The sequence below is a fragment of the Sorghum bicolor genome, chromosome 2, assembly GCF_000003195.3.
Source record: "Sorghum bicolor cultivar BTx623 chromosome 2, Sorghum_bicolor_NCBIv3, whole genome shotgun sequence".
NCBI lineage: Eukaryota > Viridiplantae > Streptophyta > Magnoliopsida > Poales > Poaceae > Sorghum > Sorghum bicolor.
In genome coordinates this window covers 63,769,040-63,781,927 of record NC_012871.2, presented here as the reverse complement: position 1 = coordinate 63,781,927, position 12,888 = coordinate 63,769,040, and the positions used below count along the sequence as shown (strand labels likewise).

Here is a 12,888-nt window from a genome sequence, read left to right as displayed (position 1 = left end):
TTGACAATCATACTGGTTATGGCTATGTGTTTATTTTTCTTTCTTTCTATCTATCTATATATCTATCTATCTATCTATCTATCTATCTATCTATCTATCTATCTATCTATCTATCTATCTATCTATCTATCTATCTATCTATCTATCTATCTATCTATCTATCTATCTATCTATCCAAGATTAACCAAAATTTATTCTATATTTGATCTACCACCTTCTAACTATCAAATAATGGAGAATTTCTTCCGTCCTATTTTTTTTTACTTTCTAAATTGTACCTACACCCTCCACGTCTCTTATGTCACTGAACTCATGATCCATGCTCATACGAATTAAAACAACTCGTGTCTCTAGTGGTGATCAATATGAAGTGTCAATCCAAGACGTATTGGATGGACCCTCCGTATCTCGTATATGTATGACACAGAATTATGACGAGACATGCTCATACTAACAGCTCGTGTCCAGGGATGATACAAAATTTGATTAATATGTATTAGGTTTCATTATAACACACATGAGCACATTTGCTTGTCTACTTTACTCTCTCTCTCTCTCTCTTATAAATTATAAGGCGTTTTGGCTCTTTCGGATACATAGTTCTTGCTATGCACTTAGATACACACTATGTCTAGATACATAATAAAAATGATGCATCTAGCAAAAACAACACATTTTATATTTTCAGACGGAGAAAGTAAAATTTTAAACCAGGCAAACATAAGGTGATCCTCACGATTCACACGGACTGAACATATATAAGAGGTAAGTAGATAATGATACTTGTGACTCATAATAAAATCTTGAAACGTGTCATTAAAAATCTAGCGGTGTTTGGAGGGGGGAAAAAAAAACCCTGCCACCCTAGAAAAAAATTGTGCACAACATACGGGCGGCTACATGAATTGGATGCGTCCTTCCATCGCAATTTGCGGGCACCGTACATGATAGGGACACTTTGTTACGTATGAACGCTCGTCGCGCGGGTGGTTTGGCAGGTGACAACGACTCGATCGATCCATGGCATCTACCAAAGACCGTTAGTTCACACGCACGCACGTTCAGATCTTGTATCACCGTACCGTAACAACCAACAACCTTTTGGCTGAGTTTTCACCGTACCGTAACAACAACACAAAGGTAACAAACGTTCATTGATGCGTCGACGCTGGTGGAGAAGTAGTATTCCACAGAGAAAAAATGCGAACAGCCAGGTCTGGCCTGACTATTCGCCCTGGAAGTAACTCCACCTACTGTGACAGAGAAAATTGCCGGTGATGGAAATCGGAGAACAACAGCTAGCCTACCCTACACGACACTTGTCAGCGCCGCACCATGACTTGTTCCAAAATTTCCACCGTTTTCCGGCTGGTTTCCAGCAGAAACGCACGTCCGCGCGCGAGCGCGATGGCGATGGCCGAAACCAAGAACCAACCCAACCGAGAACTGAGCACCCCCCCCCCCCCCCCCCCCCCCCCCCCCCCCACCCCCCACATCGCGCGCGGTCAAACGAGCAAAGCCCCCGCCGAGTCCGCGACCGGGCCTGACCGAGCACGAGAGGGCGCGCCGCGCGGGCAGCAGGCCGTCCAACTCCAACCAAACAAACCACCCCGCCCCGCGAAAGCGACGGCGCGCACGCTGCCGCGCGGGGTCGGGACCGGGGCAAGAGCCAAGAAGAGGCTCGCTCGTCCGCCAGCCACCGCCACTCGCGCTCACGCACGGCACGCACGCGACACCTCGGCTCGGAGGCGTGGCGGGCGAGCGAGAGGGGACCACGGACCACCCGACCGCATCACCGTCAGTCCGTCACCGTCACCGCCTCGCGTTCGCGCCGCGATCCGAGGACCTGCCGCTGCTGTGCTGAGCAAAGGCCAGGGCGCGCGCGTCCGTTGGAGAGGGGAGTGGTCGAACGGATACTGTTGTTTAATAATCCCATCGTCCTGGCGTTAATTCTCTGCCTGACAGCGACGTGGACGTCCGCGTCGCATCGAGATCGCTGCGCGCAAGGCATATTCCCTCCCGGTGCACCAATCGCGCCTCTTTCACCGCGACAAGCAGCTAGTTTTAATCTGAACGACTGCGCTGGCGCCTGGACGCCTGCTGTGAAGGAAAGGAAAGCGAGATCTCAAGGAAGGAAAGCCCCGGGGCTGGGGGATGTGGAACTATTGCTTCCATTGCGCCTTGTTTAGTTCCGAAAAGTAAAAAGTTTTCACTACTGTAGTACTTTCGTTTGTTTGTGACAAATATTATCCAATCATAGACTAACTAAGATCAAAAGATTCATCTCGTGATTTACAGCTAAACTGTGTAATTAGTTTTTGTTTTCGTCTATATTTAATGTTTCATGCATGTGCCACAAAATTCGATGTGACGGTGAATTTTGAAAACTTTTTGGTTTTCAGCTGAACTAAGGCCCTGTTTAGTTCCCCACCTAAAAATTTTTCATCCATCCCATTGAATCTTTGGACACATGCATAGAACATTAAATGTATATAAAAAAATAAACTAATTACACAGTTTAGTTGAGAATCGCGAGACGAATCTTTTAAGCCTAGTTACTCCATGATTAGCCTTAAGTGCTACAGTAACCCACATATGCTAATGACAGATTAGTTATGCTTAATAAATTTGTCTTGCAGTTTCCTGATGAGCTATGTAATTTGTTTTTTTATTAGTTTCTAAAACCCCCTCCCGACATCCTCCCGAACATCTGATGTGACACCTAAAAAATTTTCGTTCCCAATCTAAACAGGCCTTAAGGGCAAGGCAGGCAGGCAGGCGTGCACGTGGGGTAAAGGCGTAATCCTCGGGTCGTTTCACACACACAGCCAAGTGGATCAGAAGAAGCTTTGCTTTGTGTCCGGCCAATGCGTTTGACTGACCGGAGGCGCCAGCATGTTGCTTGCTTTCGCTGTTTTTGTTCTGGATACAGGCACCACTTCCTACTTTTCTCTATTAGGCCTTTTTTTAGTTCACTCTGAAAACCAAAAATTTTTCAAGATTCCCCGTCACATCGAATCTTATGGCACATGCATAAAACATTAAATATAGACGAAAACAAAAACTAATTACACAGTTTAGCTGCAAATCACGAGACGAATCTTTTGATCCTAGTTAGTCTATGATTGAATAATATTTGTGACAAACAAACGAAAGTGCTACAGTACCGAAAAGTTTTCATTTTCGAAACTAAACAAGGCCTTACTTTCTCAGAGAGAGAGAGAGAGAGAGAGAAGGGAGTTGCACATCATCATCAGTGCCTCATCTTCATCAGCATTTCTGCAGACTGTAGTCGCGCCCAGTCTGTCCTGCAAGTGCGTTATCAGGATCATTGTCGTTCACCCGGGTTGGTTCGTGGTGGGCGAGCTCCATACACCATGTCCAACTTTACCATTTACAGAAACCACTGCACACGTGGGAGTACACTTTTATGGAAAGATGAGTACTCCACTCCGTAGATGACAGGCGGTGATTGCCTCATGGTAATTTTTCTCTGTACCCGAAAACGCCATCAATGCATTGAGCCGCTTCTCCAGAATTTGAGTGCGCTCCCATTCCCCCTGTACGATAGGTCGATAGTCCATGCTTCTGTTCACCCTTTTTTTTCCCCTCCCCCACCCCTGAGAATAGGGTTCCGTTCGACATCAATGACCGCTTTTGCTTACCTACGCAGAATGAACTAACTGAACCGAAACGACGTGGTGAGCACCAGCAGGGATTCTTGACCTGACCACGCCATATCTCTACCAGCTACCGGTAGTTTACGTAACCACCCTGCACGTAGTATTTCCGTCGAAACAGCCTCCTTGTTTCGAGCTCAAGAATGTTCCACGCGTTTCCCTGTTCAACGTAAGAACAAAATCGCGTTGCATTTCCTGAAGGGAAAAAAAAAAATGCACCTGCAGGTACCAGTACCACCACTGGCACTGTGGAAGCGCCGGCTTCTTTTCTTCAGGAAATTTGTTTCCAAAGCAAAGCACGCGCCGGTTTTTCTTCCTTGCACGGAAGTCCATTTTTCTGATCAGGACTGCTGCAGCCCACGGAGGAAGGAACCACGCAGAGCGCGCGCCGTGGCTGGACACGATTAGGCCGGCAAGGCGCCGACTGCCGTGGCGTGCAGCGCCGGCTAGCTTCCCTGGACAGTGAAACACCCACCGGCCGGCCTCCGCAGCGTCGAGCGCGCGCGTGAGTTTGGCGTCACAGGCACACGAAACGATCGGGGCGCGCGTGCTTATGCCCAGGCCGTTGGAACGAGCAACGACGCGGCCGCCCAGGCCGGCGCGGAGGCGTCACGGGGCGAGCGAGCCCATGCGCATGGCACAGGTCGAGCTAGTACAGCTAGCTCATCGGATCAGGATCAGGATCAGGTTGTTCCAGGCATCGAAAGCAAAATCACGCGTGCGCCGGCCTGGTGGCGGGCGTGGGCAGCCTCCTGTCACTGGATCTCTGGGCTCTTCTGGACACCGGCCACGGGCGGAACAGTGAGACTCGGCGACTCGCGTAAATGCTCTTGGAGAGGCAGAGAAACTGGATCTGAGATCACGGCACGCAGATCTGGCCCTCCTACCCAACAAGATAAGAGAGCGACTAGCCGACTAGTAATTGAGTGGTCTTGTTGGGGTGTTTGCGAGTAGTCTAGAGTTGTCATCTCCGTCCGGGGCTAGCAGGAGTATATGGAGCGATTACCATTTCGAACTGCTATACAGTCACTTATACTCCTACAATCTGCATAAATAATGCTGCCGTTTGAAGGAATTCAGATACCATGTCAGGGCCTTGTTTACTTCAAAAAAATTTTGTAAAATAAAAATAGTAATATTTTTTTTATTTGACAAATATTATCCAATCATGTACTAACTAGGCTTAAAAGATTCGTCTCGCAAATTATAGTTAAACTATGTAATTAGTTATTTCTTTTTTCTTTATTAATGCTCCATGCATATGATTCGATATGATGAGAAATATGAAAATTTTTGTATAATATTTTAGGAACTAAACAAGGCCCAGCTTTATGGGGGACATTTGGAGGAAGATGTATGGGTGTCTGCCTAGCTTGGTTTTTTTTTCTTTTTGAAAGGGTCCTCGCTGGGACAGGGGATGTTTGGTTGCTAGCCATAGTTTACCACAACTAACTTTAGGTAAGTGTGGCAAACCACAAAAAAGTATGGTTAGCAAATTGGCTGCCACACTTTGCCATGTCTAAAGGAATCTTGCCAAACTTTTTAACTCTATGACATGTGGAGCCCAAAATAATCACGCCTAAACTTAGTTGTCAACCAAACACTTGCCAACTTTGTCAAACATGTCTAAGGTAAAAGTGTGGCAAACTGTGGCTAGCAACCAAACAGCCCCTGAATCAGCCTTTGAACACCTTCACGCATCGAGTAGGAAGCAATAAAATTAGACCTGAACAGACGGCGAAAATTCATTAGTTCCCACAACAACTTTTATAAAAACTCGTGCAAACTATGGCAAAAAAGTCGTCTAAATTCATCAAAAAATCACACACATATATATGATATGATGATACACAACTTTGTAAAATATATTGTCTAAACTCAAATTCGTTTGTGAAATATAAAAATAACAAATTTCAAGCCAAAAAGCTGTCCACAAGATTTGTTAGAAATTTGTTATTTTTATATCTCACAAACGAATTCGAGTTTGGAGAAGATATTTTACAAGTTTTTGTATCATCATATTATCTCCATGTGTGATTTTTTGGTGAATTTAGACAAGTTTTTTTCGTGGTTTGTAGGGGTTTTCATGAAGGTTGTAGTTTTCACTAGCGTTCCCTAGCAGTATACAGGTTTACAATTGCCTCCGATTCGGCGTTTCTTATTCTAGCTGTTCACGATGATGACCGATCGGGATGCTTTTGCAGCATGTTGCTTATATCTTTTTTTTTAAAAAAAAAACGCATGTTGCTTTGTATCGTAGCAACTGCCCAGGACCGAGTAACGTTGCTCCACTCCAGATCTCCGGCCGATGAGATGAGGCCACTCGTGTGCGCCAATCCTCCTCCACCCGTTGTTCCAGAGTCCAGAGAGACTATGTACCAGAAAACGCAGATGAGATGAACGAACAAACCAACAAAGGGGGAGAGAAAAAAGCAGCAGATGGTCATGAGTGCAAAATGTCATTATTACAAACAAATACTAGCCGGCCTGCTGGGTGATCAGAACAAACAAAAGAAAAATAATCGTGCGCCACGTCCACATCATCATCATCATCAGATACGGAACGGAGGATTGTGTGCTTGTACCGTTGTACGTCTAGACAAAACGGGCGCGTACCGTCACAGCGCAATGGAGACCTTCCGCGTCGTGACCACCACGTTCGAGATTCAAAGATTCCCAAGGGGCCAAGACAACCTTGTACTACACCACAAAACACGGCCCGGACTTGAGCCCGGCCTCTCCTCTCTTTTTTTGACAAAATGGAGCCCGGCCTCTTAGGTTCGACTGCGCACCAAAGTATCTAGGCCCAGTCGTACATGATCCACAAAACCCCGGTACGTGTGTACCACAAAACTCAGCCCAGATAACATTAAGCCTGGCCTCTTCGTGACTACTGCGCACCAAAGATAACAGGACGACGCCTACCACACTAGGGGGTGAGGGTTTCGCTGGGGCCGGCCCACTTGTATGATCTTGCCCACCAACCGGATGAAGAGCTGGGTGATCTGCGTGGTGCTGGGCCGTGGTCCATTTGCGACTTCCCAGTTAAAAAAGCAGATACTCTCTCCATCCATTTATCATCGAGAGTTATCTTTAAAAAATTTCTTAAGAATCAAAGTTGTCTATGCTAAAAATTACTATTTTTATCTTTTCCCAAACACATATGGTTTTTCTTATTTATCTAATTAATTCAACTATCCGAATGCACCTCTTTTCACTGGCCGAATTAAATTTTTTAGTCACTGCACATAACACTAAAATGACTTCAATAAATTGTCGGAGGTAGTATCAGGCACCGCGCGTCCGTGTACTGCGAACCAAATCAACCGTGGACTTGGAGACCCAGTCAACGCCGGAGGTGTCGAGAAGAGGGGACGGCGGAGGCGCGGAGCCCGTCGTGAGAATGGTTCGGACATGCGCGCCAGTGAGGCTGAGCTTCTCGTACCCTGACACAGTAGGTCCACTGACGGCTGCGACACGGAGAAAGTGGCAGCAGCAAGCAGCCAAATCGCCAGCCAGTCACATGCGATGTACTTGCTGTCTGGAGCGGTGGCTCGCCCGGCCGGGCAACAACGATCGACTGAAGCGGACCTCGGGATTAACTGTGAAAATATTGTAGCTAATTTACTATAAAATAAAAATATTATTAAATAATTGATAAATTTATTAAAAAATACTACTAAATACTCCCTCCATCTACGAAAGAATCAATTCCTAGGATCCGTGCCAGTCAAACTTTTTAAAGTTTGACTAACTTTATAGAAAAAAATAGCAATATCTATTATATAAAATACACATTATATGAAAATATATTCTATGATGAATCTAATAATACTAATTTGATACTAGAAATCTTAGCATTTTTTTCTAGAAATTTGGTCAAAGTTTAAAAAATTTGACTTAGGACAACTCTAGAAATTGACTCTTTCATGGACGGAGGGGTAGTCGATAGCTGAAGCGAACTGGCACTTGCACACGGCACACCGTGACGAGCGATCGTCTTAATCGGATCACCAGCTAGCGAGGCGTGAGGGCTGGGGAAAGGCGTACTATAAAATCCGTAAGGGGCCATGCCATGTGCAATGCCGGGCCGTTGGTCCAAATCGGTAGCGGTCGTGCATTGCATTTGACCTCTAACCAAGTACAGTAACCACACTCCACATGCGCAGCATCAAAGCATTGCCCATTTGCCCTTGCGTTGCGTGCATCGGCAAGAGGTTAGACCGCGCACAGGAGCAGAGGAGTAGACTGACCACGCACTGGAGCACGCGAACCTCGTTCAAGATGGGCTTGTTTGACAAGCGGTGGACCATTTTCCACGCCAGTATTCCTCCAAGGAATCTCTACCTCCTTGCAAATTGCTGAAATTCCTGCTTCGCAAGAGAGACAAATCTTCCCGTGTATTAGTGTTACTCCTACTTGTCTAGAAACAACCTTTGGATCCCAAAGCACTGACGACCGATAGAAGATGGTGAACGGCATCTGGCTTTGCTAAAGCGTCAGGTTTATATTAAATCATAAACCTGATCCGTGGACAGGCAGCCAACCGGGACCGGAGCATGCAATTGAGATGAGCACGATATAGAGAAAGCGGAGAGGCAACATCATGATGTATAATAAAAAACTGTTCTGAACCACACCCTCTTCTTTACAACCACATCACCGACTCCACTGACTCTTCGACTCAAAAGGTTTGGACAATAAAAAAGTAAATTTACAAAGCTGAAATACAAAGCACCCGGCAGTTGCCAGCGCAAAACTTTTCTGCGATGGAACCGCGGCAAAGCAGAGATCCCTATGGGGTCACTGGATACGCCACTGTGATACAAGCTTGGGACAAAACCCATGGTCAGATCAGATTCTCCAATGCCCAAGGGACGGGCAAAACAAGATGCTAGAAGCAGGGTCAACGACGGTAGAGGAACTATAACAACAACATCAACGAATTAAATAGGTCATACTCCAGGATCCCCAACAGGTCTCACCGCCTGGTAAATATGACATGTCGACTTAATTCTCTCTTTTCGCCTGAAGGATTTTTTCCCCCTTTCCACCTGAGCATGCCGCAAGGAAATCATCCTGTGAGACCCTTTCTGCTCCCTTCACCCAAAGGGGTATAAAACAACAACTGGATATTATTCAGCATTTCTTGGGTATGTCTGTTGTTGCCTCTGCAAGGGCCTTGGACATGTCTCTGCTGGATCTGTTGTATTTCATGTGGCTCCGGACCAGATGGCCAGCGGCCTGCGCAGAGATGAGGGACAGCTCCCCAGCTAGGACTGCACCAGCAACCACCGTGGCCAAGAGCCTCGCGTTGGACCCTGGAGATTCCCTGTTAGCACCTTTGACGCCAAGCAGGTCCAAGCAGGCAGATTGTGAGGCCAGCTGCGTGCCTCCACCAACTGTGCCAACCTGTGTTTGGGTTAGGACAACACCTCATCAGCTATAGCATAATGCATGGCCATAAGATAATGACACTAGCAAACAATCTTCTGCAAGTGTATGGCATAGACCGTTAACATTCCAGATGCCATCTCAATAATAGCAAACAGAAAATTACAAGATTAAACGCTAATCAAACAGACATGGACTGCTACTGCCAGCGCCTGCTGATTATGAAAACAAGAATGAACAACTGCTAGATTTTTTTTTTATATACAAACCAGATCAAGTAGGAATGTAATAACTAATATAGGTAAGGCCATGATGTAATGACATAGTCCCCATCCATTATTCTAAAGATCATAACAGCATAGCTAGTCATTAAACTGTACAATGATTTGTTGATCAAGTTCCTAGGTTCCATGTATATACTCAATGAAGGGATACTTTAGAATGATGAAGCAAATAGTGTTACCATGAGAGTACCACAGATTAAAAGTTTTAAACAAGGGAATTTGATGCTATCAATATATTTATTGTAATTACTAATTAACTATTTTTAGTGGGGCATGGTATATAATTGTTTCAATCAAACACTAGGTCTTAAAAAGATTCATGGATGCCAAATTATTAGTTATTAGGGATCATAAATTCCACGAAGAGCAAGACATAATTAACATAGGATGTTTCAAACCTCGATAGATGGCATAGTAACGGAGATGTGGAGATCTTTGCCATCATTTATAGCTTCTAACATCGTGATGCACTGGGAACTCTCCACGTTCTGTGCAGGGTCCTGACCAGTGGCAATGAAGATGGCTGCCACAATGTTACTTGCATGGGCATTGAAACCCCCAAGAGCTCCAGCAACAGCTGAACCAGCAAGGTTCTTGATCACGTTCAATTCTACAAGAGCCTGAACGTTTGTCTTGAGAACCTTTTTCACAACTTCTTCCTTGATTACTGCCTCACAAACCACCGACTTCCCACGGCCATCAATCCAGTTCACAGCAGCTGACTTCTTGTCGGAACAGAAGTTACCTATTTTGTTACAGATTATATTAGTTAGGTAAACACAAGGCATCAAAGATACATGGCAAGAGATAATTTTTTGGGTTCTAATAAAGATTGCACCCAAAAAAACGACAAAATATATACTTATTCTGGGTGAATTATCCATATAAGTACTAGTACTTCAAATGTTCATTGCATACAGGTGGACGAACCAGACAGAAAGGCGCAGCTGAAGTCAACTGTCAACATCAGCTACTGGGATCATGCCTAGATTGTTCCCAGTCTATCTGAGTTAGAAAAATGGCTTTCATAAATATAAGTCCATCTATGTTTGCTCCAAGTCAAACCTTTTTTTTACCTTTGTACTATCAATATTTAAGATTCTTTATAGATTTCCAACATAAGATTAGCATACTATACAGATTATGAACAATAATTTTCATCATAAACTATATTTATTTCCATTTAAGATATTGTATTTCATACATATTGCTAGTCAATAATCATAGTGTTGTATTAGAGACAGTGTCGATGCCTGAATGGACTCATATTTTGAATCAAAGGAAGTATAATCAGTAAGATTTTTTTTCTACCTGGTTCCTGAATTCGAATGTGCTTATCTCAAACAGAAACAACCAGATGCACAATAAAGAACTTCAAATTCACAAACAGAGCTTAAGAATTTATAACATGGGAAAACCTGATATGCTGATGACATCCATATCAGGGAAGTCAGCCTGGAGGTAGTCCAGCACGTTCTGTACACCTTTGGAGACCATGTTCATCCCCATGGCATCCCCTGTGCTGCAGCTAAACCTCATGTACAGGTTCCTCCCTGCAATCGCACACTTCACTCCCTGCAGCCTTCCAAATCTGCTCGATCTGCACAAATATTTCCCAAAACAGGTTGGTCACATGATCAGTCTAAATCCTCAAGTTCAAAAACAGGGCAACAGGACAGGCAATTTATGGGTCCAAAAATTGTCGGATGGCAACTGTTGCTTTGATCGGGATGGATGCACAGAGACGTGTCGCCAAGCACAAGAGCACCCCCTAGCCTAATGGTAATCGTTGAGCGCGTGGAGCATGGGTCGAAAGCGAAAGGGACGATATGACGTTGATTTGGAATCTAGCGTCCTTACCTGTTAAACACCACAGCCAGGGTGTCAAAGTTCGCTGGGTCCTCCAAGAAGGCCTTGAGCTCGGCGGCGCGGCGTGCAGACGGGAACCGGACGGCCGGGGCTCGCGTCATCCCGTCCTTGAGCACGACACTGGAGGCGCCACCGGACTCGGCAATGGCCTTGCACCCGCGGTTCGTGCTGGCGACGAGGCAGCCCTCGGTGGTGGCCATTGGTACGTAGAGGCGGCGGCCGTCGAGCAGGAGCGGGCCGGCAACGCCCACGGGAAGCTGGACGTACCCCACCGGCAGCTCGCAGCACTGGCCGAGGATGGACGCGTAGTCGAAGCCGTCGAGCGGGAGCCCGTCCATGTCCCTCCCGGTGATCCGGCGCAGCGCCTCCCGCCTGATCCCGGCGGCCCGGCGGCAATCTCCCAGCCTAGTCTCGAGCACGTAGGACGGGATCTTCCCTGACACAACCGCGGCCACGATCTCCTCGTCCTCCTCCGGCATTTTCTCGGGGGCGGCGGCGGGGCTCCCCAGCAGGGAGCACGGGGCCGGCGCCGGCGCGGGCGGCGGCAGCGGCGCCCGCGCCTGCTTGTGGCGGGAGTCGATGATGAAGTCCTCCTCGTCGTCGCTGTTGGAGACGACGGACTGCACGAAGGCGATCCCGAAGAAGCTGAGGAGGTAGATGAGCGACGCGACGAGGCCGCAGATGGCGAAGATCTCGGCGAGGGAGACGACGTGGAGCGGCGTGGAGGCGCGGATCTTCTCCCGCCACCGCCGCATCAGGTACACCAGCGACGCGGCGAACAGCGCCGAGAAGATGAGGTTCGTGTGCCGGATCGGCAGCGGCAGCGCGTCCCCCGCCTGCACACGCACCCGCTCCCCCTCGCCGGCCCCGGCCGCCGGCTGGCGCCGCGGGGCGGTGCTCCCGTGCGGCGGCGGAACCCTGCGGCGGACCTCCATGGCCATAGGGCGGGCGGGCTCGCTCGTCGGCGCTCGACCGCGCGGCGGCGGAGGAGGAGGAGGAGGAGCAGAAGCAGTGGCCCGGGGGGGTTTGGGGATTTGATTTGGGAGGAGGGATCGATCTCGAGCCGGGCGCTCTCATATAGCTTCGCCGCCGCTACCCTGAGCTCAGCGGACTCGTTGACAGGCTGGGCCCACCATGGTTCGTTGGGCCCCAGCCGTGCCTGGCCTCTCTCCCTCCCTCCTCGGCTGGCTGGCTGTTGCTGCTCTGCTCTCGAGCCGGCCCGGGGCCCGGGCCGCTGCGGCTACAGTTGGATGGTTTGGGTTGTCTGGACTCTGGACAGGCGGACAGGTATGCACGCCTAGATGGTGTCCACTTTCCAGCCCGTTTCTAACTTCGTTTCTGCTACCATATATAGTGCACTTCTGTTGCTAGTTCTGTCACGTACGCACGTTACGTGACCTGAATGGCCAATGCCCTCTCCACACGTCCTAGCGAGGTAGGTACCAACGGGCTAGTCGAGTGCCGCCACCAAGAACTTCTTTGGATTTCCTCCTTTAAATTTTAGAGTTAAAGTACAAAAACTAGCTTGTTTGGATCTCATATACTCCCCCATCCTAAATTATGGTCTTGTTTAGTTTCTAAAATATTTTACAAAATTTTTCATATTCCTCATCACATTGAATCTTGCTGCACATGTATGAAGTACTAATAAAAGAAATAAC

General features: G+C 47.4%; 1 protein-coding gene across 1 annotated transcript; it reads right to left on the bottom strand.

Annotated features, from left to right (window-relative positions):
- LOC8054742 (3-hydroxy-3-methylglutaryl-coenzyme A reductase 3) lies at window positions 8,293–12,289 on the bottom strand. Its single transcript, XM_002460414.2, has 4 exons — window positions 11,219–12,289; window positions 10,777–10,958; window positions 9,757–10,103; window positions 8,293–9,092 (listed from the first exon to the last, which is right to left on the bottom strand). Exons 1-4 carry the CDS (start codon window positions 12,166–12,168, stop codon window positions 8,820–8,822), a joined length of 1,752 nt encoding a protein of 583 aa, XP_002460459.1. The 5' UTR covers window positions 12,169–12,289; the 3' UTR covers window positions 8,293–8,819.

Bases quoted from the DNA above. Each gene is read 5' to 3' on its own strand.
- LOC8054742 (XM_002460414.2), bottom strand. From the start codon at position 12,168: ATGGCCATGGAGGTCCGCCGCAGGGTTCCGCCGCCGCACGGGAGCACC. The intron at 10,959-11,218 runs GTAAGGACGCTA...ATATTTGTGCAG, and splicing joins CTGGCTGTGGTGTTTAACAG to ATCGAGCAGATTTGGAAGGC. The intron at 10,104-10,776 runs GTTTTCCCATGT...GTAACAAAATAG, and splicing joins GGATGTCATCAGCATATCAG to GTAACTTCTGTTCCGACAAG.